The sequence below is a fragment of the Cherax quadricarinatus genome, chromosome 88, assembly GCF_038502225.1.
Source record: "Cherax quadricarinatus isolate ZL_2023a chromosome 88, ASM3850222v1, whole genome shotgun sequence".
Classification (NCBI taxonomy): Eukaryota; Metazoa; Arthropoda; class Malacostraca; order Decapoda; family Parastacidae; genus Cherax; species Cherax quadricarinatus.
Window position 1 is genome coordinate 2,673,416 of NC_091379.1, and position 26,786 is coordinate 2,700,201.

Below are 26,786 nucleotides of genomic sequence, written 5' to 3' on the forward strand. Positions count from 1 at the left end.
TCAAAATTAGCTTTCTTTTATTTGGCAAAGCTTATAAGCTGTGACAGAACGGGAGTTGGAAGTAGGTGGAGAATTGTATTTAGGAGGAAGCACTAAACAAGTAGGGGTCATACAATGCCTGGGGTATGGGGGAGGAATTTGATCCAAGGAAAGAGAAGACAAAATTTAATTATTTGGATCAAAAGTACCTCTTGCACACATTTGGAAATCTGAAGTTTGTCGGATTGGAAGAGCAGAGAAAGAAAAAGCAAGAAGATAAAAAAAAAAAGAATCTTCATACTGTATTTGAAATTAAAAAAAAAACAGGTTATATTTCAAAATATTTTCCCATATTAAAGTTTTTCTAGCTTTTTTTAAGAAATTTCAAATTCTCCACTGAATAGAGAAGTTAGCAAGAGAAAAGTGAGAGAAAATAGCAAGAGATGATAAGATATATGAGGACAAAAAAGGTAGAGAGGAATAATACTACTGTTAGACCCCACAAGGCACTAGTCATTCAGAGACGTGTTTTCTCTGACTCTCTTTAGCTTCTCCATCAGTATCTTCATCTTGAGCTGGTGTTGTTGCTGGAGCATGTGTTGGTGCTGGTGTTGGAGAGCCAACTCTGCCTCCAGCACCTGCAAGCGGACAGCACCCTCCTGCTGCAGCTGTGCCAGCCTCATCCTGGGCACCATCATAGACCATGATAGTTATCTCTGCTCTTATGGGGGGAGACATACATAATGATACCAGTAAATCATTTATATAAACCAGTCCTGTGGTGGTGTTGCTGGGAATCACCTCATTACAAATTATTCAGGTATATTTTTAAATAGTCTGGTCAGGCAATTGATTTTGAATAAATTATTGAATAATGAACACTGGGAGGTGTATATCTTTGTGTATTTATAAAGAGAATTTACATAATTTTTGAGGTTAATCTATTTTAATCGAGAAAGCGCTAAACACAAAGGGATTATTTTTGTATTCTTGACAGGTGAAATGCAGTCCTAATGTGTCTCATGCATTATATAGACTAACCTAACAATGGACTAAGTCGGAAGGAATCTTTGGATATCTTATTTAGGCTGCTACATTTCGGTATACATATCAAAACAGAACATTGAGAATACATATACATATACCAGTGGCTTTATAAATTCAATAACGAGGTTAACTAGAGACAGTATATGGGGTAATTAGTCCCTCAGCCTCGGTGTTCACCATCATAGTCTTGATGAATAAAAGGCAGAGGCAGGAAGATGGACGCTTATATAGGAATCAGAAGAGGTGGAGTAAGATAAGATAAGATTTCGTTCGGATTTTTAACCCCGGGGGGTTAGCCACCCAAGAAAGTCAGTGCGTCATCTAGGACTGTCTAACTTATTTCCATTGGGGTCCTTAATCTTGTCCCCCAGGATGCGACCCACACCAGTCGAGTAACACCCAGGTACCTATTTGCTGCTAGGTGAACAGGACAACAGGTGTAAGGAAACGTGTCGAAATGTTTCCACCCGCCGGGAATCGAACCCGGGCCCTCAGTGTGTGAAGCGGGAGCTTTAGCCACCAGGCCACCAGTCATCTAGTGGGCAGGATCCATTAGTGGAAGGTCATGCCCAAGAGTTGATCCAGGTGACCGCACATTCCACGGTCTCCACGTGGCCTTGTAAAGTTTATTTCTTTGCAAACGTTACAATGTGTAATTACAGTTTTGATTTGCTAAGTACAAAGATAGCCACTATCATGCCGAGGCTAAAGCTCTCGCTTCACACGGTAAGGGTCGGGGTTCGATTCCCGACGAGGGTAGAAACATTAAGCGTTTCTTTACACCGGTTGTCTATGTTCACCCATCAGTAATAATGGGTACCTGGGTGTTAGTGGACTGGTGTGGGTCGCATCCTGGGACAAAACTGACCTAATCTGCGGGAAATGCTCAGCATAAGCGGCTTTCTATATAGTAGTATGTCATTGATGTCAGCTATGATCTGTATAGCTTGTACATGTACTTGTAGAAATAAAGATATTATTATTATTATTATTATTATTATTATTATTATTATTATTATTATTACTATTATTATTATTATTATTATTATTATTATTATTATTATTATTATTATTATTATTATTATTATTATTATTATTCAACATCTTCAAGGCTGAGGGACTGATTACCTCATCTACTGTCTCCAATTATTAACTTCTATACTTAAACTGATAAAGCCAGTTGTGGAAAATTTTAATAATTTTCCTGCAAGAAATGATAGGGATAATGTTTATCTGAAATTGTGTGGGCATCTTTAGTGACTTTTAAAAGATGTTCTGTGTCATGAGAACTAATATTCTCTATTATTTCCTTATATATTGTAAGGAGTTGAATAAGTAAAGTGAAGATGTTGTAATTTAGAGGAAATTAATATTTCAATAATGAATATTTAGTACACACCTGGAAGTGTTATTAATTCAAAAAGATGTACTGGGAGACAAAAGTTGGGAGAGATCAACAATAATGGCGGAGTAATACAGATTGGTCCGGGAATTTGTGGAGAACTAATCTCATTTAATCTAAACCGATAGACACAGTATTGGCTAATATAGTTTCCTATATAATAAGTGAATTTAACGTGTATCTGGAAGGGCTCAGATATAAAGTGAAACTATCAAAATAAGGATATGAATGAAAACGTGAGCTGGTGCTGGAGAATTTACATCGCTCACTACATGTATTATCAACTATGTAATGTAAGCCTCCTAATTTGTCTTAAATCTCACTATAAGTAATTTATCTACATAGTGGCCATTAGTAGTTTACCAGCCTGCTAGGAAGGCGCTAGGTTATATCACCAAGACCGTAATTTCGTAAGTATGATATTTTGGTATAATGTATAAAATTTTATAGAACACGAAAGCTCAGTTAAGTTCGCAATAATTTTTACATTTATATATACAGTCCACAAGCAAATTTAATACAGCCAGTGTTACTGGCTTGGAATATTTTGTTTAATAGGTTCTAGAAGTATATGTTCACAATTTAAGATTATTATAATCATTGGGGAGCGCTAAACCCGTAGGGATTGTGCAACTCCTGTGTGGGGGGATGGAAGGTACTCAGGGAACTGGAGCACATCCAGTTCCCTAGATCAAGAGCCCCTCACCAGCGTTAAGGAACCTATTAAGTTTGCGTTCTTCCGCTTCCTGAGGCGATTATTAATTTAAGCACTAATTTATTCTCCATGTATTTAAATTTATGTTTGGCCTGTGAAAACCTGGCAACCTCCACATGGAACAATGTGGAGGTTGAAAATGGCGTAAAATGCCGACAGGTTGATGAGTATAACACATGTGCAACACTTGGGTATTAGTATTGAAATGAGAATGATGTAATCAGTCCATCAACCTTGGAGAAATTATATTTGAGGTGGTCAGTCCCTCAGCCTAGAGAAGAGTTCAGCTCAATGGTCTGGAACAAGGTGATCAGTCCCTCAGCCTGGAGAAGAGTTCAGCTCTGTGGTCTGGAACAAGGTGGTCAGTCCCTCAGCCTGGAGAAAAGTTCAGCTCTGTGGTCTGGAACAAGGTGGCCAGTCCCTCAGCCTGGAGAAGAGTTCAGCTCTGTGGTCTGGAACAAGGTGGTCAGTCCCTCAGCCTGGAGAAGAGTTCAGCTCCATGGTCTGGAACAAGGTGGTCAGTCCCTCAGCATGGAGAAGAGTTCAGCTCCATGGTCTGGAACAAGGTGGTCAGTCCCTCAGCCTGGAGAAAAGTTCAGCTCTGCGGTCTGGAACAAGGTGGTCAGTCCCTCAGCCTGGAGAAGAGTTCAGCTCTGTGGTCTGGAACAAGATGGTCAGTCCCTCAGCCTGGAGAAAAGTTCAGCTCTGTGGTCTGGAACAAGGTGGTCAGTCCCTCAGCCTGGAGAAAAGTTCAGCTCTGTGGTCTGGAACAAGGTGGTCAGTCCCTCAGCCTGGAGAAAAGTTCAGCTCTGTGGTCTGGAACAAGGTGGTCAGTCCCTCAGCCTGGAGAAACGTTCAGCTCTGTGGTCTGGAACAAGGTGGTCAGTCCCTCAGCCTGGAGAAAAGTTCAGCTCTGTGGTCTGGAACAAGGTGATCAGTCCCTCAGCCTGGAGAAAAGTTCAGCTCCATGGTCTGGAACAAGGTGGTCAGTCCCTCAGCCTGGAGAAAAGTTCAGCTCTGTGGTCTGGAACAAGATGGTCAGTCCCTCAGCCTGGAGAAAAAGTTCAGCTCTGTGGTCTGGAACAAGGTGGTCAGTCCCTCAGCCTGGAGAAAAGTTCAGCTCTGTGGTCTGGAACAAGGTGGTCAGTCCCTCAGCCTGGAGAAAAGTTCAGCTCTGTGGTCTGGAACAAGGTGGTCAGTCCCTCAGCCTGGAGAAGAGTTCAGCTCCATGGTCTGGAACAAGGTGGTCAGTCCCTCAGCCTGGAGAAAAGTTCAGCTCTGTGGTCTGGAACAAGGTGGTCAGTCCCTCAGCCTGGAGAAAAGTTCAGCTCTGTGGTCTGGAACAAGGTGGTCAGTCCCTCAGCCTGGAGAAAAGTTCAGCTCTGTGGTCTGGAACAAGGTGGTCAGTCCCTCAGCCTGGAGAAAAGTTCAGCTCTGTGGTCTGGAACAAGGTGGTCAGTCCCTCAGCCTGGAGAAAAGTTCAGCTCTGTGGTCTGGAACAAGGTGGTCAGTCCCTCAGCCTGGAGAAAAGTTCAGCTCTGTGGTCTGGAACAAGGTGGTCAGTCCCTCAGCCTGGAGAAGAGTTCAGCTCCATGGTCATTTCACTATTACACTTGCTTCCTCTGTATTTGACTGAAGAGAATTACCGTGTAGGCGTAAAGTGTCAACAAAAAAGATACCCAACTATTGCACATGCGTCTTACTAGTAAATGTCAGTGTTGCTGTTGTCCAGACTTCCTGTTATGGTCCAGACAACAGTTCGAACAGGAAACGGGGATCCACCGAGTCGAATAATTATGGTTTAAGGCTTCTGTAATAATCACCCATTCTACAGTCTTGGTCATAGTGAAATACTGACTGATTACGATGGTCTGAACTTGTTGGGTTCCTGTACGTTATGTACCAATGTATCCCTCAGGGGTACAACAAATTAGACCCGTCTTCCCCTTCCTTGGATCGAACCTGATTGCTTACCATTCCCTAACCCCTGTAAAACTGACCCCTATGGGTTTAGCGCTTTCTCATAAACACGATACATTTTGAAAGAACATACCTGTGATATTCCCGCTCTCTCTCCTCGGAGTTAGAGGTGGACGTGGTGGTGGTTGTAGTGCCATTAACGAGCCATTGTGGTGCCTGGAGAGTAACCTGGGTGCCACTGTACTGACTATTGTGTGGTGAGGCTTCAGTATCCTGGCGTGACTCCATTTTAGGTCCTGGAGAGCTGCTACATGATTCCATCTTGATCTCCAAGGGCGGGGGGCTTGATGGACCCTCTTCTGAGGATACAGATATATACAAATTATCAAACCATACCACGGGTGGGGATTGAACCCGCGATCATAGAGTCTCAAAACTCCAGACCGTCGCGTTAGCCACTGGACCAGCTAGCCACAATAAAATTCATCCAACTAGGTATATTTCTACACCATAGGAAGGTTAGCATAGACACCAATGTGACCACAAATGCAAGTTTTTACAGACGAATCTCCAGCTAGCGTGGCCGTAACGAACTCTAGCTCAAGTCCCCTCAAAGCCGTTAACATGACTCACGAAACTGTAATGACGCGATTGCAATCGTGTCATTACGATTTCGTGAGTCATACAAATTATTATTATTATAATAAAAAAGAAGCGCTAAACCTACAAGGGAGATATATACAAAGCGTAGAAAAAAAAGGAAAATGTAATAATTTAGAATAGTTGAGATAATTAGTTCTTTTAAGGTTTAAATACTAAAGATATTATAATAAGCCACTTGACTTTTTTTTTTTTTGCGTTATCCTAGGTTATTTAGTTATTTATGGGTAACTCATCCAAACTGTCGGACTCCCTCAACAGCACTTGCTGCTTCTGTGACCCCGACTTATGCAAATTGAATCTTCTTTTAAATCGTTCAAACTAACCAGAGCTAGCTTGAAATTCTTGCCTGATAACCTCTCCGGTGCGATCCTTCAAAGTCAAGACTTCTAGTCTTAAGACTAATGTGTGAAGGGTTAAGGGTGCATTTTTCTGTATCTTATCGTCCATCCACACCCATAATAGCTTTTCCATTTCAGCGATGGGTCCTTGTCGCTGCTTAGAATAAAAGAATAAAGATTTTATTTGCAAAGGTTACATACAGTTTTAAGTACAATGAAAGCCACCATCACGCCGGGGTATTTCGGGAAGTACAGTGCCTGCACTCTGAAGGAGGGGTGTTAATGTTGCAGTTTAAAAACTGTAGTGTAAAGCACTCTTCTGGCAAGACAGTGATGGAGTGAATGATGGTGAAAGTTTTTCTTTTTCGGGCCACCCTGCCTTGGTGGGAATCGGCCAGTGTGATAATAAATAATAATAAAAAACTACTTAAATCTAGACAAAATAAGAGTGGTAAACTTTTAAATAAATCTTTATTTTATCTTAATACTAATGCGAGGTAGTGAAGGTGGAGGTCTATAAATATAATAATCTTGAAGTTACACATGAAAACAATATTATAATTAATGGTTCAAACTATTTTATGGATTGGCAGATGTTATAGTTACTGATGTTATTATAGTTGATCTCATTGGGGCAGGACCTTTCACAGGTTCACGTATTCGTTCCTTATCCTTAAAGATGGTAGAAACCTTCGAAGGGGATGACTGAAGGTCACGTGAGATAACATTCACTTTTTTTGGCACCTTCATATTGCTTTATCACCTTCATTTTTTAAGTCTAAATCAATAGCCTTCCTTACCTTCTTGGCGGTTTTATTCATAGATAAGTACGTTTTCCTTTTGCTGGACATTCTAGGGTTTCACAGTAAAATTACAAATGCGTAAACTGTACAGGAAAATGCATGTAACATCGAAGCTCGTGGGAAACAGATGTCACCAGATGTGTGCATGATGCTGCCGATGATGAGCAGAATCACTATCGTACGGCCTCATTTGTGCTGCCAGGCGTACAGATACTTATTTTAAAATGGATAGGTCGTAGATAAGAACTTAGGAGACAACACACGGGAGAGAGAGAGAGAGGTTACTACCTTGGATTGTATTTTTTCTAAATGTCTTAGTGATATGTTGTATAATCATTTGTATAATACAATAAATAGCTGTAACACTCTCAGAGACTTCTGATACGTAATCCCAGAGTTAAACCTGTGAGCTGAATCATCATCCCTTTTACAAAGTTTATAATGTGCTGCCTGAAGGATGGAGGTGAGGGTGGGCGTACTTATCTATATGTGGTTGCAAGGGTCGAGTTACAGCTCCTGGCCCCCTGTGTGTACTCACCTAATTGTACTCACCTAATTGTGGTTGCAGGGGTCGAGACTCAGCTCCTGGCCCCGCCTCTTCACTGATCGCTACTGGATCCTCTCTCTCTCTGCTTCCTGAGCTTTGTCATACCTCTTCTTAAAACTATGTATGGTTCCTGCCTCCACTACTTCACTTGCTAGGCTATTCCACTTGCTGACAACTCTATGACTGAAGAAATACTTCCTAACGTCCCTGTGACTCGTCTGAGTCTTCAGCTTCCAGTTGTGACCCCTTGTCCCTGTGTCCCCTCTCTGGAACATCCTATCTCTGTCCACCTTGTCTATTCCCCGCAGTATCTTGTATGTCGTTATCATGTCTCCCCTGACCCTTCTGTCCTCCAGTGTCGTCAGTCCGATTTCCCTTAACCTTTCCTCGTACGACATTCCCTTGAGCTCTGGGACTAGCCTTGTTGCAAACCTTTGTACTTTCTCTAACTTCTTGACGTGCTTGACCAGGTGTGGGTTCCAGACTGGTGCTGCATACTCCAGTATGGGCCTAACATACACAGTGTACAGTGTCTTGAACGATTCCTTATTAAGGTATCGGAACGCTATTCTCAGGTTTGCCAGGCGCCCGTATGCTGCAGCGGTTATTTGGTTGATGTGTGCCTCCGGTGATGTGCTCGGTGTTATGGTCACCCCAAGGTCTTTCTCCCTGAGTGAGGTCTGTAGTCTTTGTCCACCTAGCCTATACTCTGTCTGCGGTCTTCTTTGCCCCTCCCCAATCTTCATGACTTTGCATTTGGCTGGATTGAATTCGAGAAGCCAGTTACTGGACCACATGTCCAGCCTCTCCAGGTCTCTTTGCAGTCCTGCCTCATCCTCGTCCGATTTAATTCTTCTCATCAACTTCACGTCATCTGCGAACAGGGACACTTCAGAGTCTATTCCTTCCATCATGTCGTTCACATATATCAAAAATAGCACTGGTCCTAGAACTGACCCCTGTGGGACCCCGCTCGTAACAGGCGCCCACTGTGATACCTCTTCACGTACCATGACTCGTTGCTGCCTCCCTGTCAGGTATTCCCTTATCCATTGCAGTGCCCTTCCTTTTACGTGTGCCTGATCCTCCAGCTTCTGCACTAATCTCTTGTGGGGAACTGTGTCAAAGGCCTTCCTGCAGTCTAGGAAAACGCAATCTACCCAACCCTCTCTCTCATGTCTTACTTCTGTTACCTTGTCATAAAACTCCAGGAGGTTTGTGATACAAGATTTGCCTTCCATGAACCCATGCTGGTTTTCATTTATAATCTTGTTCCTTTCCAGGTGTTCGACCACTCTCCTCCTGATAATCTTCTCCATGACTTTGTACACAATACATGTCAGAGACACAGGTCTGTAGTTTAGTGCCTCGTTTCTGTTTCCTTTCTTAAATATGGGGACTACATTAGCTGTCTTCCATTTCTCAGGTAGTTGCCCAGTTTCAAGGGATGTGTTGAAGATTGTGGTTAGAGGCACACACAGCATCTCTGCTCCTTCTCTAAGGACCCATGGGGAGATGTTGTCCGGTCCCATCGCCTTTGAGGTGTCAAGGTCACTTAAGAGCTTCTTCACCTCCTCCTCAGTTGTTCGTATGTCATCCAACACTTGTTGGTATATTCCCTCTTGATGTTCCCTTCTGTTCTGTCTTCCCACATTATTATTATTACAATCAAGGGGGAAGCGCTAAACCCGGAGGATTATACAGCGCCTGGTGTCTTCCCACAGCCCTTCCTGTCTCTACTGTAAAAACTTCCTTAAATCTCCTGTTCAGCTCCTCACATACCTCCTGATCATTTCTTGTGAGTTCTCCACCTTCTGTCCTTAATCTGATCACCTGGTCTTTGACTGTTGTCTTCCTCCTGATGTGGCTATACAACAGTTTCGGGTCTGTCTTGATTCTCGATGCTATGTCATTTTCATACTGTCGCTGGGCCTCCCTCCTTACCTGTGCGTACTCATTCCTGGCTCTGCGACTGATCTCCCTATTTTCGTGTGTTCTCTGCCTTCTGTACTTTTTCCATTCTCTATTGCACTTTGTTTTTGCCTCCTTACACCGTCGGGTGAACCAGGGGCTTGTTCTGGTCTTCCCATTGTTACTGTTGCCCTTGGGAATGAACCTTTCCACTGCCTCCTTGCATTTTGTTGCTACATATTCCATCATTTCATTTACTGGCTTTCCTGCCAGTTCTCTGTCCCACTGGACCTCCCGCAGGAAGTTCTTCAACCCTATGTAGTCCCCTCTTTTATAGTCAGGCTTTTCCCATTCTACTCCTGTTATTCTCTCCACTTGCAGCTCTACTATGTATTCAAAGCACAGAACCACGTGGTCGCTAGCTCCTAGTGTGTGTGTGTGTGTGTGTGTGTGTGTGTTATGCCTTCTTATTTGCAAATAGATACTTAGGAGTCAGTGGATTGTTGTAGGTCGCATCCTGTAAGGAACTGGAAAAAAAGACACCATTGGAAATAAGTCATACTCTGCTTTTCTTGGGTTATCCTGGGATACTAATCCTCCAGGGTTACTAATCCCATAAATTCTTTAAAATGTTCATTAATCGAGTATTTAGAAAGAATTAGTATTTAAATCTTTTGCAAGACACGGCAGTTTAATATAGGATTAGCTAAGTGGGTGACAATCTGGGTGGTAGAGGAGGATCGTTATGTTTTTTTGGAGGCTTTGAAGGGCTGGAAAATTTCTGGGGGCTTCGTTCCCCTTGCCGTGTCCCCCTACCTTTTGAGAAACCCCTGGGACATACCTGAATTGGAGTTAATATGCAAATCAGGTGAACGAGAGGTGTCAGATATGGTAGTGTGGAGATGGTCATGGGAGGCAGACCGGGTGTTACCACCCTGGAAGTTGTAGGTGGAGGCGGTGCTGTTGGTGATGACGGCGGTGCTGGTGGTGGTGACGGCGGTGCTGTTGGTGGTGACGGTGGTGGTGCTCTCACCGGCGGTGTAAGTCTCATGTTCCCTCTTGATGAGAGTCAGGAGCGGGGCAAAAAGATTCGCTGTGTTCCTCTCCTCACCAACGTCCTCCTGACTCGTACCTGCTACTCCTCCTGCTGGCCCTTCCTCCTGTCCTACACACACATCCTCAATCTGTACATGGAAAGTCTCCTCAATACAGGCAGGACCCGTTTTACGACAAGGTTAGGTCCAGCAAAACGGTCGTAAAATTAAAAGCCGTGCAACAGGACCAAATTATAAATTAATTAAATTAGAAAGATTCCACAATTATCAGAAGTTTCCCAAGCATGTACTAATATTGCTGTACATGTATTAGGTACACACAAGGTGTAACACTGGTCAACACAAACCTACAAAATAACAGAAATTTATTATCTAAAGAGTATCCCATAATTTTTTGCTTTACGATATCATGATTTCTTTTTTTCATTTCAGGGTCTCAATGAGAGAATGAAATTCTCACTGTTGATTCGTTTTTTCATTAAATACGTGCCATCAGTAAGCTCATCATTATTATAATAAAAAAAGAAGCGCTAAACCCACTAGGATCATACACGTCAATAAGCTCAAGACATGTTTTGATGGCACCCTCACACTGGCCCGAGATTACATACTATATTATACTGTTGTGTTCTACACTAACAACACAAATTAGTCACATTATTAGATTTTATCAGGTTATCTTGAGTTATATTCAATATAATTTACTATACAATAAGATCACAATATGCAAAATAACCAAAGTTAAAAAAAAAAAAAGGTGAAATTTCACTATTTTTTTTCACTGTGGCTGTTTTGCATAAAAATTTATAATATCGCCATCACTACTTGTTCAGTGTATAATTTGCTATTAACTTAGTGCACATGGGAGTATTTAATTTATCGAGAAGTGTTTATATCACGCAGCTTCAAGATAAATACATTCAGGAACATACAGGTACATCACCAGCGAAGAGGCGGGGCCAGGAGCTATGAATCGACCCCTACAACTTCATATTGGTAAGTACAATGCACATGCTAGGTTATACAAACATTTTAATATGAAGATAACAGGTTAGGTTAGGTAAGGTTCGTCAGGAAACAGGACAAATGTTTCCTGACGCGGGTCTTAGTCTGATGATGACCCGCCTTTGGAGCTTTTGGTCATCTGACCGAGGCCTTCCGCTGGCTTACCGGTCCACCCCTTTAAAAATTATGGTCATTTATAACCATTGTTATATATGAAGATAACAACATGGCAGGAGATCACAGTAGGCTTCACATCAGGATACACCGACTAAGGTTGGTAAGACACATAGGCAACAGTTAGGCATCTTTATTCAGAAACGTTTCGCCTACACAGTAGGCTTATTTTCTGTACTCGACTGAAGAAGCCTACTGTGTAGGCGAAACGTTTCGGAATAAAGATGTCTAACTGCTGCCTATATGTTTTGCCAACCTAATGGTGTTGTATACCATTTTGATATTCACAGACTAAGGTGTTTTTTTTTTTTTTTTTTTACACAGGGTTTGACAAGGTTAAGAATCCCTAGCTTTATTGACAACTATTTACAGGTTAAGGATTCCTAACTTTATTGGCAAGCTAAGAGCTGTTACCTACATCAGCTCATTTGAAAGCATTTTTATTGTTATGAGACATACAAGTAGGGAACAGGATGAAGTTGGAGCCATCAGTGGGCCAGCATTTTCATTTGATCAACTGTCTTTATCTCGTTGACATCATTATGCTGTACGAATGTGTTCCATACTCGAGTCATCCTGGGTATGTATGATCTCAGATGGAGTGATGTTCTGGAAAAGGGTACAGCCAGAGTGAAGTTGCTGCTTTCTGCCCGTCTTGTGGCATAAAAGCTTGTTTCACGCTGTCCTCGAAGTGGATCCAAGTGTGGTATTTTGACAATATTGGCCTTGTACATAACAATAAGGCCACCCACATCCCTCCTATGTTGAAGGCTCTGCTGAAATGACAGATCTATCCAGGATGGGTCCAGGCGAGAGATGAGACGTCTTGCTCTGTTCTCTACTTTGTCAAGTAGTCGCAGATGAGAGGGGGGGGGGCAGGCAAACCAAGAAAGTGGAGCATACTCAAGGTGTGAGTGTACTTGTGCCTCGTACAGGATCTTGCAACCCCTACTGTCAAGCAGATGCGAGATACGGCGAAGTGCTGTAAGCTTCCTGGCTGCCTTGTTTGCAAGAATTACAACATGGTTCTTCATGGTTAGTTTGGAGTCAAATTTCACCCTAAGGATATCAACTTCTTCTCCAGGTGCCAACACCCTCCCATTCATCCTTACTACTGCACCAGCATTACCATCATGGTGCCTAGAGACGATCATCATTTGCGTTTTCTCAGGTGCAAATGTTACTTGCCATCTATTTTCCCAAGCTGATATAGCTCTCAGCTGGTGATTGATGTAGCTTAGAGCAGCTGGCATTTCTTCTCTTGGATAAGTGAATGTCAGTGTACAGTCGTCTGCATATGCATGTGATTCTGGGATGAAATGAAGAAGGTCGTTGAAGTAGACATTCCATACCAATGGACCCAGCACGCTTCCTTGTGGAACACTTGCCCCAATAGGATGTCTTGCTGATTCCGTTCCATTGAGAACTACACTTAGAGATCTACCATGAAGGTAATCACTGAGAAGACATAGCGTAGAGCCTGCAATTCCCAGTGCTTGAAGTTTTGCTAAGAGGCCCTGGTGCCACACCCGGTCGAAAGCGCCAGCAATGTCCAGTGCTACCACACAGCTGACTTTGGATTCATCCAGTGACTGGTGCCACTTAGTGGAGAGGTTTAAAAACAGATCAGCAGCAGAGTAACCTTTCCTGAAGCCATATTGACGATCACAAAGTAGTGAGTGGTAGTCAAAAAACTCTGTCATTTGTCTTGAGATTATTGTCTCAAGGATCTTACCAGTGATTGACAGGAGTGACACTGGTCTGTAGTTGCTGATTTCTGTTCTGCTCTTCTTTTTGTGAACAGGGACTACATTTGCCTCTTTCCATAGAGAGGGCCATTTACACTGTACTAGGCAGTGCTGAAAGATGCGAGTTAGAGGTGCTGCTAGCTGGTCTGCACATCTCAGCGATCTTGGGCTCAACTTCACATAATAATAATAATAATAATAATAATAATAATAATAATAATATAATATCTTTATTTGCTACAAGTACATGTACAAGGTATACAGTCCTAGTTGACAACAATGACATACTACTATATAGAAACTCCCCTTGTTATGCTCTGCATTTCGGGCAAATTAGGTCAGTGTCCCAGGATGCGACCCACACCAGTCGACTAACACCCAGGTACCCATTTTACTGATGGGGAACATAGACAACAGGTGGAAAGAAACACGTCCAATGTTTCTACTCTGGCTGGGAATCGAACCCAGGCCCTCGCCGTGTGAAGCGAGAGCGTTAACCACCAGGCCACCAATGTATCACTCATATTATTTTAAAACTGGGAATATTTAGTAGAAGCTGCCTTTTTTGTGTGGTAAATTGTTTACATAACAGACAAGTTGAAGAATGAGACATTTATGCAGTATTTGGGAATCTTCAAGATTGATGGATTGAATATATCGGTTTCAGACTGAGGGACTGATTACCCAAAACTCCTCTTTTTCCACCGTTCTTCTTTGTATTGGACTGACGAAGTCACTGTGTGGCGAAATGTTTCCTCAATAAAGATACCCAATTGTTGCACATGTGTCTTTTTTTTTTTTTTGCACAAGTCACGTTGTTTGGCTTTATTTGGGGAATTATCCTAGGTAATTTACACTATGTACTGACTCGATCAAGCCACTGGTGGGCGAAACGTCTTCAGAATAAAGATTGACAGGTGTTGCAACCTAGTTGGACGAAGCTTACTGTAGCCAGCTGGATAAGTGGCTTACACACTGGCCGGGAGTTCTAGGACTCGCCATGGGATCAAACATCACCCGTTCCGTGGTTTTTGTTTATATGCAGGAAAGACACAAAAGTATAAAAATTTAATTGTGATGACCGAGAGACAAGTGTGCAACACTTGGGTATGTAGACTTAAGACTGAGGGACTAATTACCTCAAACTCTCCATCTCCCACCATTCATCTCTGTACCGGACTGAAGAAGCCTGTTGGCGAAACTCTTCCACCATAAAGATACCCAAATGTTACATAAGGTCTCAGTCATCAACTTGTTGGGTCTCTGAACCATTTATCTACAATTTAAGATATTCGTATATGCGTGTCAAATATTACATGTACTCACCTGGAACTTTCTTCCCCTCTTCTTGGCTCGGAACTTTTCATCTCTCCACATCACCTGTAACACAACACACGTCACTGCTGCAGTGTTTTTATATTTAGACTGTGTGTACAATAATTTTTGAAGAACTAGATATATGTGCAACATCTTTATTTATTTATTTTATGTCTTTGCAAACAGTACATTGAGATTTTGTACTTACAATAGTGGGTTGCAGTGCAAAGAGAACCTCTATTACGCCTAGGCATTATGGGCCAACTTAACATTATTGGCTTACAGACTACTTAACACTAAGGATTATATCATAGTTCTACAGTAGGATAGTAATTATTTCAGTTGTACAGTAGATTATTAATTATAAATGATTCAAAATTTGTATAAGACAAAACATATATTCATATATTCGAAAATGCTTTTTGTGAAAACAATGATTCAATTATATTCGTGTCAACAATGGATAAAAGGTTCAAAGTGATTGTTGAAGTTATGATTTGGGAGAACATAAGTGAGTGTGTGTGTACTGAGTATTTAACATTTAGTCTAGGGTGATTAAGTGGCTTTTGAGAAGAGTCTTAAATTGATTTTCAGACTGAGTTACTTTAATATCTTCTGGTAATGAATTCCATATTTTGGGGCCCTTTATGTGCATAGTTTTTACAGTGTGATATGGACACGAGGTATATCAAAAAGAGATCTGTGTCTTGTGTTGTGGTCGTGTGTCCTGTTAAGGTTGGTGAGGAGAAGTTTGAGTGGAGGGTTTATAATATATTTGCGTGTATTGTTGTGTGTATGTAGTAGGCACATGAATAAGTATGGATGTTCTTAATGGTGAGCAGATTCAGACTTTTGAAAATTGGTGGAGTATGCTGGCGGGAGTGGGAATTTGTTATTCTTACTGATGCCTTTTGCTGGGTTATTAGGGGTTTTAGGTGATTGGATGTTATTGATCCCCATCTCTATAGTACTTGTGGCTTAGCGCTTCTTTTTTATTATAATAATAATTGATCCCCATGTACAAATTCCATATGCAAGATAAGGGTGTATGAGTGAATGGTACAGTGCCAGGAGAGCTGATTGTGGAACGTAGTACCTTATCTTTGATAGTATGCCTACAGTCTTGGAGATTTTCTTGGTGGTTTGTTGTATGTGTGTGTCCAGAACTTAAGGCTACTGTCAAGTGTGACTTTGTCAATGGTCCAAGTCGGACCGAAACGTCGTCGTAAGCTTCTCTCTTTTATGTGCGGGTTATTTGTGTATGTGTGTGGATACCTAGGAATTTTCCCTCTGTGAGTCTTGTGACTGATGATCCGTTTAGCGTTATGCTAATTGGAACATTTGCAGCTTTGTTTCCAAACTGAATGAAATAGGTTTTATCAGTGTTCAGGGTAAGTTTGTTAGTCATCATCCAGGCAGATATTTTCTGTAATTCAGCATTGACTGTGTTTGCTAGTATGACTGTGTTTGGGTGGGAAAAGACATGTGTAGTGTCATCTGCAAATAATATGGGTTTGAGCAGCTGTGATGCATTCAGTAAATCATTGATGTAAATGAGAAAGAGGAGTGGTCCAAGGACACTTCCCCGTGGGACTTCTACTGTGATTGGTTGGGTGAAAGAGTTTGCATCATCTGCGTACACATATTGAGTTCTGTTAGTAAGGTATGATTTTAGGTAGTTGAGGGAGTGGCCTCTGATACCATAGTGCGTTAATTTGGAGTACAGCAGTTCATGGTCGACTGTATCGACAGCTTTACGTAAATCAATGAAAATGCCCAGCGGGACTTCTTTCTTCTCAAGTGCGGTATATATTAGTTCTAGCATGTGTACGATAGTATCATTTGTGCTTTTTTTTATTTCTGAATCCAAACAGACAAGGGTTTAATATGTTGTGTGAGACGAGGTAGGAATAGATCCGTCTATGAATTAATTTTTCAAAGATTTTAGAGATGAGTGGTAAGTTAGATATTGGTCTATAGTTATTCAAGTCAGCTTGGACACCTCCTTTGTGGATCGGAGTGACCCTCGCTATTTTGAGGATTGTTGGGAAGGTAGATGATTCAATGGATTTGTTAAAGAGCGTTGCAATAATTGGTGACAATACTTGAAAAGTTTTTTTGTACATAAAAGCAGGCAAGTTGTTTATGTCTCCTGCCTTGTTTTTAAGGGTGTTTATGATGAGCGTAACTTCTATGGGGTTGGTTGGAGCTAGGAATAGCGTATTTGGGTAGGTACCTATGAGGTATTATTATTATTAAAGATTAGCCGGTATTCTCCCTGCCCGGGCCTTTTCCAAGTGGTGGCCCGGCCTTGGCTCCCTCTTTAGGGAGTGTCTGAGAGCTAAGTCTCCCATGGGAGGAGGCACAAGTACCTCCTCATCTTTGGGACCAACTGTCCCCAGGCCTAGCCACAAGCTAGGCCTCTCTGGTCTGCCATCCCCGCCCCAAGGGGGTAAATGGGAATGACAATCTTATGAGCTAAAGGCTCGGGCTCAGGCACCTACCCTACCCTAGAAGGGTTAGGCATGGTATCGGGTGTTTGCGCTTGGTATTTTGTTCGCTAGATTTTTTTCCTATGGTGGAGAAGAAAACATTGAGTCTGTTCGCTTTTTCAGTAGGTGTAAGTAGGGGTTCATCTGGTTTTGTTAGTTTGATTGTTTTGTTTTTGGATAACTTTTTAGTTCCAAGAATTTCAGATAGAGTTTTCCAGGTTTTTTTCATATCACCTTTGATGTTATGTAATCTGTTTTCATAATACAATTTTTTAGACCTTATCAAGCTGGTAAGTGCTGACGAGTAACATTTAGACTGTTCTCTAGTTATTTGACCCATTCTATACTGTTTTTCATATTTGTGTGTTGTGTTAATGGATTTGACGATGCTTGGTGTTAGCCAGGGATTATTCAGTCTGTTTGCTGTGATCTGTTTAGTTTTTTAGCGGCAATGTTTGTTATAGAGGCTTTCGGTATATTTGTAGACGTTTCGCCATCCAGTGGCTTTATCAACACAAATTCAAGGACATAATGGGACGACTGTAGAACTATATACAAAAGATGAGGTAATCAGTCCCTCAGTCTTTGAGTTGGTGAAGATCACCGTAGTCTTGAATACTACGTTACTCTTCAACTCCAAGGTTGAGGGATTGTTTACTTCGTCCTTGAATCTGTGTTGATAAAAACCACTGGATGGCGAAATGTCTACAAATAAAGATACCCAGATGTTGCAAGTGGCCAATTCTTCAACTCCACAGTGAGCGAAACGCTCTTAAATTCAAGACTGCAGTCATTACCATGCCACTGGTGGAAGGAAGGCGCAAGAGTTGTAGAACATTTTACCCTGGTGCACCACTCGCTGATTTTGCCTGGACAAATTAACCACACACAGACACTCAAGATAAAATTAATGAAAAAAAAAATATAAAAACTCGTGTGAGGCAGGTGCACGTGAGAAGCAGGTGTGTTAGTGTGAGGTAAATGCATATGAGAAGCAGGTGTATTAGTGTGAGGTAGGTGTGTGTGAGAAGCAGGTGTGTTGGTGTGAGGTAGATGCATATGAGAAGCAGGTGTATTAGTGTGAGGTAGGTGTGTGTGAGAAGCAGGTGTGTTGGTGTGAGGTAGATGCATATGAGAAGCAGGTGTATTAGTGTGAGGTAGGTGTTTGTGAGAAGCAGGTGTGTTGGTGTGAGGTAAATGCATGTGAGGTAGGTGTATGTGAAAAGCAGGTATGTTGGTGTGAAGTAGATGCATATGAGAAGCAGGTGTATTAGTGTGAGGTAGGTGTTTGTGAGAAGCAGGTGTGTTGGTGTGAGGTAATGCATATGAGAAGCAGGTGTATTAGTGTGAGGTAGGTGTATGTGAAAAGCAGGTATGTTGGTGTGAAGTAGATGCATATGAGAAGCAGGTGTATTAGTGAAGTGGGTGTATGTGAGAAGCTGGTGTGTTGGTGTGAGGAAGTTGTATGTGAGAAGGTGTATTGTTGTAAGGTAGGAAAGGTTGAGGGTGTGACGTACAGGTGTGTAGGCTAGAAGCAGGTGTATCAGTGTAAGGTAAGTGGGTCGAGGGTGAGACACAGGTGTGTAGGTTAGAATAAGGTGTAAGTGCGTGAAGGAACACCCACCTGTAGCTGGCGGCGGGTGCGTGGATACACTCCTTGCTGATTGTTATATTCCACCAGGAGTCTGTTCCAGGCATCCCTGCAACACACGGTAATATAATAATTTTGAGTTCTACAAGTATATGGTGCTGACATCAGTGATATACTACTATATAGAAAGCCCCTTGTTATGTAGAGCATTTCGGGCAAATTAGGTCAATTTTGTCCCCAGGATGCGACCCACACCAACCGACTAACTGCTAGGTGAACAGGGACAGCAGGTGTCTTAAGGAAACACGCCCTAATGTTTCCACCCATACCGGGGCTCGAACCACGGACCTCAGTGCGTGAGCTGAGTGCATTAGCATGACTGGACAACACACAGAGTAAGACAACACATGAAACAACACAGTATTTAAGAGAGACCAAAATATACCCAAGGTAACACAAGAGTAAATGAAATAAAGAGAACACAAGTACCTTAAAAGATATTAAAAGAACACTATCTTACCCCTACCTTACCCAAGGCTGCCTGTGACTCGACACATCATAGGGTAAGTGTTCCATCCAAACTTTCTTTTTTTTTGTCACCCTAAGGCAGCTTCTGGGGAGGGGGAAGTCAATGGCTATAGCAGTATACACAAGACTACCGGTGAGTTAACTGCCCACGGGCTCGAATTATGGGTGTGTATCTGCAAACCCACCACGCTGATGATTCGGCTACGGTGGCTTTAATAAGGCAATCTCAGACTCGCTACAAAGTGAACTTGGAAGTGTTAGCAGTGTTAAGCAGCAGCAGCAACAGCGACCCATGACTGCAAGTTTTTCCAGAGGCCTCCTGCTGCCACTACAACATTCATCAGTGTGGGAATAAACTGTTTAGAAAACCAGCATGTTGATAAGTGACACACTTGTCCAACATTTGGGTATCTTTATTCCAGAATAAAGACACCCAAATGTTGCACAAGTGTCTCATTTATCAACTCATCAATGTATCACTATTGACCCCTCTGGTTGAGTCGGAAGAACTGTAATGAAGTTATAACTTTTTTTTTTAGATGAGTGGGTTTACAAGTGCACTTTCACTTACATGCCAGAGTGCGTGAGTTCATATCATGTTGTAAATGATTCATTAACCTAAATTTACTTTGCATTCCAGTGTTGTTCAGTGTATTTCAAATACATTATATAAAGGGAGAAAGGAGTTTCTGACTATTAAAATTAAGTATTATTATATTAATGCTTGTTAAAAAAATAGATGAATGAGACATGGTACATACACACTTATCTATATCTGTTCTGTTTATTTCCAAAATATTTAAAGGGGTGAAAGAGTTCTAATTATTAATTATTATATTAGTGGTATGTAAAACAGACAAGTGAATAAATAAGACATAAGCCACACTTCAGTTTAGAGACGACCTAGACAACCAGTGGCTTTATCAACCTAATACAGAGAATAATTACTGGAGACGGTGGGAGAGATTACAGTAGTCTGAAGTGATCAGTCACTCAGCCTTGATAAGTCAAATTATCAGTGTGTATACACCTGCGGGTGTATATATACAATGTATTATAGGGAATAAAATATTCTTGACTGGTGGTGATCAGGTGACATGCTTCCATAATGACCCTCGATAAGTCGCTTGGGTTTAAACCTAACAAACCAAATAATGATTTTAATTTATAGTGAAGACTTAAAGTCTGCGGTAACGAATTTGTATATATATATATATATATATATATATATATATATATATATATATATATATATATATATATATATATATATATATATATATATATATATATATGAAATGAAAGTATTCATTATCCGAAACTTAAAGACTATGCGAGTAAACACTTTGAATTAAAGATGTAAGAGCCACGGTTTTGCAATAGCACCTTTGCCAGGTTAATATTTTGATGGAGATGGCAGGACGTGAGCCGAGAGTTATATTAGTGTCGAAAGAGTAGCACTTGGTTAATTTACAAAGTACTAAAACCGTGTGAGTATTCAGTGTTTTTTTAGCATATAAATTTGATAATATCATTCAATCTAAGCCGGGGGTGGCACTGAGCTGCTTCGAATGGGTCAATAGGCCTGTTGCAGTGTTCCTTCTTTCTTATGTTCTTATGTTCTATCACTGCAATCCTGATCCATTTTAAGCCATCCTAGTAATCTGCAATAATCGCTTTTAGCATATAAAGTAGATAGTATCATTAAATCAATATAACACTGCAATTGTGATCCATTTTGAGCTATCCTAGTAACACCCAATTATCGCTTTCTAGCATATAAAGTCGATAACATCATTATGTTCAATCGTGATCCATTTTGAGCTATCCTAGTAACACCCAATAATCGCTTTCTAGTATATAAAGTCGATAACATCATTATGTTCAATTGTGATCCATTTTGAGCTATCCTAGTAACACCCAATAATCGCTTTCTAGTATATAAAGTCGATAACATCATTATGTTCAATTGTGATCCATTTTGAGCTATCCTAGTAACACCCAATAATCGCTTTCTAGTATATAAAGTCGATAACATCATTATGTTCAATTGTGATCCATTTTGAGCTATCCTAGTAACACCCAATAATCGCTTTCTAGTATATAAAGTCGATAACATCATGATGTTCAATCGTGATCCATTTGAAGCTACCTCAGTAATCTGCAATACTCGTTTTTTTTCGATAACATCATTAAATCTCTGCAATCGTGATCCATTTTAAGCTATCCTAATATTCTGCTGTAATCGATAGCAATCGCTGCTATCGTTACTAATTCACCGCTGTTACTTAAAAAAAAAAACTCTTAATTCTGGTGGAAGAAGCAGAGGGACCAAGTCTATGACAAGTTGAAATATAACTTGATAAAGTTCTCCTTGAGTGAAACTTGGTTATAATGAAGTCTTGAGTTGTTTCATCCTGTTCTAAATCCACTCCCTCAAGGGAGGTTCCTTGATGCTGGTGAGGGGCCCTTGATCTCGGGAATTGGATCTGTGATTCGGTTCCCTGAATCAAGCCTAAATACTTTCCATCCCCCCCCCACATGCGCTGTATAATGCTACGAGTTTAGCGCTCCCCCGTGATTATAATAATAATAATCTAAATTCACTAGTCACACCTCAAACCATAATTCCTTCGAAGTGACAAAATTTTGACGAAAGTGGAACCCTGGAGTTTACTGGGGGGTCAACGCCCCCCCCACGGCTCGGTCTGAGACCAAGCCTCACGGTGGATTAGGGTCTGATCAACCAGGCTGTTACTACTGCGCCGGGATGGTGTCTAGTTTGTGGCAAGGGCGTAACATCAAGATGTAAGTGCCACAGTTGTGTACCCATGATGCCACCTTGGCAGCTAAACAATAGAAACAAGCAAGCTAATTCTGAACAATTTTAGACTACGTGTTACAATCAAAAGTTAAGTAAGTACAAGGTTCTTGACTAGGAATACGTACTATTGTAATACCATTATAAAATCAAAGAATATATATATATATATATATATATATATATATATATATATATATATATATATATATATATATATATATATATAGATAGATAGATAGATAGATAGATAGATATATATTGTTTGCAGCGTAAGGTGATGAGAGGAAAGATTGGTTAGTGAAGTAAGAGATACTGATCAATACTGTGTACGTCACTCCTTCAGAGAACACATAGTTACTGAGGTGAACTAACAAATAATAAATGACTACAACTGTGAGTTCGTCACCAGTCCTGCACACAATTAAGTGCAAGTGTATCTCAGCTCCCGGCCCAGTCTCGGCTTGCCGTTTGCCCATTTCAACTTTCCCTCCTAGCCTCATGAGCCTTATCGTACATAGTCTTTAAGCCTTGCATGGAGCCTGCCTCTACTGCGTCTTCATCGAGATTATTCCCTTCTCGACCACCCTGAGACTGAAGAAATATATCCTTACTGACACTGCTGTGACTCAGCTGTGTCCCTGAGTACCACCAATTTCTTGCCTATCAATTCCTCTGAGCAATTTTCTATGTCATGTCCCATCCTCCTGATTCTGCCCTCCAGAGTCATTAGATTCAGTTCCGTTAACCTCTCCTCTTACAGCAAGCTTTTTTGCATACTTCTACGCTTTCTCCAGTTTCCTAATGTGTTCTGTTAGGTGTGTTCCACACTGGTGCTGCGGGCTCCAGGATGAGCCTAATATGTGTTACCTGAGATCCCTGAATGACTCGTTGTTGACATTCCTGAATGCTGTTCTTGGATATCCCAGACGAACATTGACTGTTATTGGTTAATGTGAACCTCCGGCAATACACCAAGTACTATGCTCACCCCAAGGTCTTTCTTTAAGTGAGGTCTGCTGTATGTCATGTAAATGACACTGAAGTTAATATTTAGACATGATACCAGTTCCACACAGTTTTTTTAAGACATTTTACAGCATAAAGCCTATTTTAATATTAGTAAACAAGTGAATTGTAACCTTAATGGCCCACGAGCAATTAATGGGCTTTCAGCCTAATATATTAGACACAGGGCACGTCTGACATTGTCGGCTACAAGCAGTGTCATAGTCTAACAGCGTCTGTCATAGTCTAACAGCGTCTGTCATAGTCTAACAGCGTCTGTCATAGTCTAACAGCGTCTGTCATAGTATAACAGCATTAGCCATAATTTATATCATAGTTTAACAGCATCAACCATGGTTTAACATCAACCACAGTCTGGCCACGTCTAGGGGCCAAGACATGTCCATCACACAGTTTACAGACTTAAGGGAAGGTATACACACTGTCAGTGAGAATAACGTGTGGGAGTGAACGCTGTCTGTCCATCAGAATTAAAACTACATGAAGCTGTTGTCAGAGCTTAATTTTGACTGAAAAGACGTGAAAATACGTCACACTGACCTTTATGGGGGGTTATCTCTGGGTAATTTACATATATGTTGTTATCAGTAACAACACTGCGACTAGCCAAGGACTCGAACCCTTGCTACTTTGGCCTGCCTCATTGTGGGCGAAAACTCATGACGCCTTAATCCAGTGGATTAAGGCGTCATGAGCTTTCGCCCACCATGAGGCGGACCAAAGCAGCATGGGTTCGAGTCCTTGGCTAGTCGCAGTGTTGTTATTGATCAATGCCACTCGTTCGTGGGCACAATAATATATGTTAAATGGAGGGTGTTCCGGGGGTCAACGCCCCCGCGGTCCAGTCCATGACCAAGCCACGCTGAGGATCAGGACCTGGTCAACTAGGCTGTTACTGCTAGCCTAAATAAACTTAGGTAATGAAATGTGAAGTTTTATATAGGCATGCGAGGCGCTAGCAGTAACAACCTGGTTGATTGAAAGTCTGTAAGGTAGTTTATTGGGTTGTAGAAGTAGGTCTGTCAGATTCAGAGGACAGTCAGTGTGTTGGAGAGACAGTGACAAGGGAGAGACAGTGACAAGGGAGGGACAGTAACAAGAGAGTACTCACTTGACAGTGTCAGCAGTAGACAGCACTCACCTGACAGTGTCAACAGTAGACAGCACTCACCTGAGTGTCAGCAGTAGACAACACTCACCTGAGTGTCAGCAGTAGACAGCACTCACCTGACAGTGTCAGCAGTAGACAGCACTCACCTGAGTGTCAGCAGTAGACAGCACTCACCTGACAGTGTCAACAGTAGACAGCACTCGCCTGACAGTATCAGCAGTAGACAGCACTTAAATGCCAGTGTCAGCAATAGACAGCACTCACCTGAGTGTCAGCAGAAGACAGCAATCACCTGAGTGTCAACAGTAGACAGCACTCACCTGAGTGTCAGCAGTAGACAGCACTCACCTGACAGTGTCAGCAGTAGACAGCACTCACCTGAGTGTCAGCAGTAGACAGCACTCACCTGACAGTGTCAACAGTAGACAGCACTCACCTGAGTGTCAGCAGTAGACAGCACTCACCTGACAGTGTCAGCAGTAGACAGCACTCACCTGAGTGTCAGCAGTAGACAGCACTCACCTGACAGTGTCAACAGTAGACAGCACTCACCTGAGTGTCAGCAGCAGACAGCGCACTCACCTGACAGTGTCAACAGTAGACAGCACTCACCTGAGTGTCAGCAGTAGACAGCACTCACCTGAGTGTCAGCAGTAGACAGCGCACTCACCTGACAGTGTCAGCAGTAGACAGCACTCACCTGAGTGTCAGCAGTAGACAGCACTCACCTGAGTGTCAACAGTAGACAGCACTCACCTGAGTGTCAGCAGTAGACAGCACTCACCTGACAGCGTCAACAGTAGACAGCACTCACCTGACAGTGTCAACAGTAGACAGCACTCACCTGACAGTATCAGCAGTAGACATCACTCACCTGACTGTCAACAGTAGATAGCATTCACCTGACAGTGTCAACAGTAAACAGCACTCACCTGACAGTATCAGCAGTAGACATCACTCACCTGACAGTGTTAACAGTAGACAGCACTCACCTGACAGTGTCAACAGTAGTCAGCACTCACCTGACAGTGTCAACAGTAGACAGCATTCACCTGACAGTGTCAACAGTAGACAGCACTCACCTGACAGTGTCAACAGTAGACAGCACTCTCCTGACAGTGTCAACAGTAGACAGCACTCACCTGAGTGTCAACAGTAGACGACACTCACCTGACAGTGTCAACAGTAGACGGCACTCACCTGACAGTGTCAGCAGTAGACAGCGCACTCACCTGACAGTGTCAGCAGTAGACAGCACTCACCTGACAGTGTCAACAGTAGACAGCACTCACCTGACAGTGTCAACAGTAGACAGCACTCACCTGACAGTGTCAGCAGTAGACAGCGCACTCACCTGACAGTGTCAACAGTAGACAGCACTCACCTGAGTGTCAATAGTAGACGGCACTCACCTGACAGTGTCAGCAGTAGACAGCGCACTCACCTGACAGTGTCAGCAGTAGACAGCACTCACCTGACAGTGTCAACAGTAGACAGCACTCACCTGACAGTGTCAACAGTAGACAGCACTCACCTGACAGTGTCAACAGTAGACAGCACTCACCTGACAGTGTCAACAGTAGACAGCACTCACCTGACAGTGTCAACAGTAGACAGCACTCACCTGACAGTGTCAACAGTAGACAGCACTCACCTGACAGTGTCAACAGTAGACAGCACTCACCTGACTGTCAACAGTAGACAGCACTCACCTGACAGTGTCAACAGTAAACAGCACTCACCTGACAGTGTCAACAGTAGACAGCACTCACCTGACAGTGTCAACAGTAGACAGCACTCACCTGACAGTGCCAACAGTAGACAGCACTCACCTGACAGTGTCAACAGTAGACAGCACTCACCTGACAGTGTCAGCAGTAGACAGCACTCACCTGACAGTGTCAACAGTAGACAGCACTCACCTGACAGTGTCAACAGTAGACAGCACTCACCTGACAGTGTCAGCAGTAGACAGCACTCACCTGACAGTGTCAACAGTAGACAGCACTCACCTGACAGTGTCAACAGTAGACAGCACTCACCTGACAGTGTCAACAGTAGACAGCACTCACCTGACAGTGTCAACAGTAGACAGCACTCACCTGACAGTGCCAACAGTAGACAGCACTCACCTGACAGTGTCAACAGTAGACAGCACTCACCTGACAGTGTCAACAGTAGATAGCACTCACCTGACAGTGTCAACAGTAGACAGCACTCACCTGACAGTGTCAACAGTAGATAGCACTCACCTGACAGTGTCAACAGTAGACAGCACTCACCTGACAGTGTCAACAGTAGATAGCACTCACCTGACAGTGTCAACAGTAGACAGCACTCACCTGACAGTGTCAACAGTAGACAGCTTGTTGTTGATAACAGCAGCGTAGTGACCGAAGACAGCGTAGAAGACTTCCTTCTCATATTTCGTAAAGTTACGAGACCTAGACCTCTTCTGTAGGCCTACCCTCCTGTGCTCCTCCATCGCAGTCATCAACTCAGTGTAAAGTGAGTGAGGTTGAACGTAACCTCATCTCTGAGCCTCAAAATACGACTAAGGTTTATAGCTGTGCTAGTCGCAACTCTACTC

General features: G+C 42.3%; 1 protein-coding gene across 1 annotated transcript; it reads right to left on the reverse strand.

Annotated features, from left to right (window-relative positions):
• Nucleotides 1-26,786, reverse strand: LOC128698589 (uncharacterized). The gene is made up of 6 exons (XM_053790913.2): nucleotides 26,539-26,786; nucleotides 18,741-18,816; nucleotides 14,634-14,687; nucleotides 10,167-10,509; nucleotides 5,197-5,422; nucleotides 1-663 (listed from the first exon to the last, which is right to left on the reverse strand). Exons 1-6 carry the CDS (start codon nucleotides 26,688-26,690, stop codon nucleotides 489-491), a joined length of 1,026 nt encoding a protein of 341 aa, XP_053646888.1. The 5' UTR covers nucleotides 26,691-26,786; the 3' UTR covers nucleotides 1-488.

What these genes read in the sequence shown, in the direction of transcription:
- LOC128698589 (XM_053790913.2), bottom strand. Translation starts at nt 26,690, where the DNA reads ATGACTGCGATGGAGGAGCACAGGAGGGTAGGCCTACAGAAGAGGTCT. An exon ending in GCACCCGCCGCCAGCTACAG is followed by an intron (nt 14,688 to 18,740) that starts GTGGGTGTTCCT and finishes GTTGTGTTACAG; the next exon opens with GTGATGTGGAGAGATGAAAA. An exon ending in GCATATTAACTCCAATTCAG is followed by an intron (nt 5,423 to 10,166) that starts GTATGTCCCAGG and finishes CTGTATCCTCAG; the next exon opens with AAGAGGGTCCATCAAGCCCC.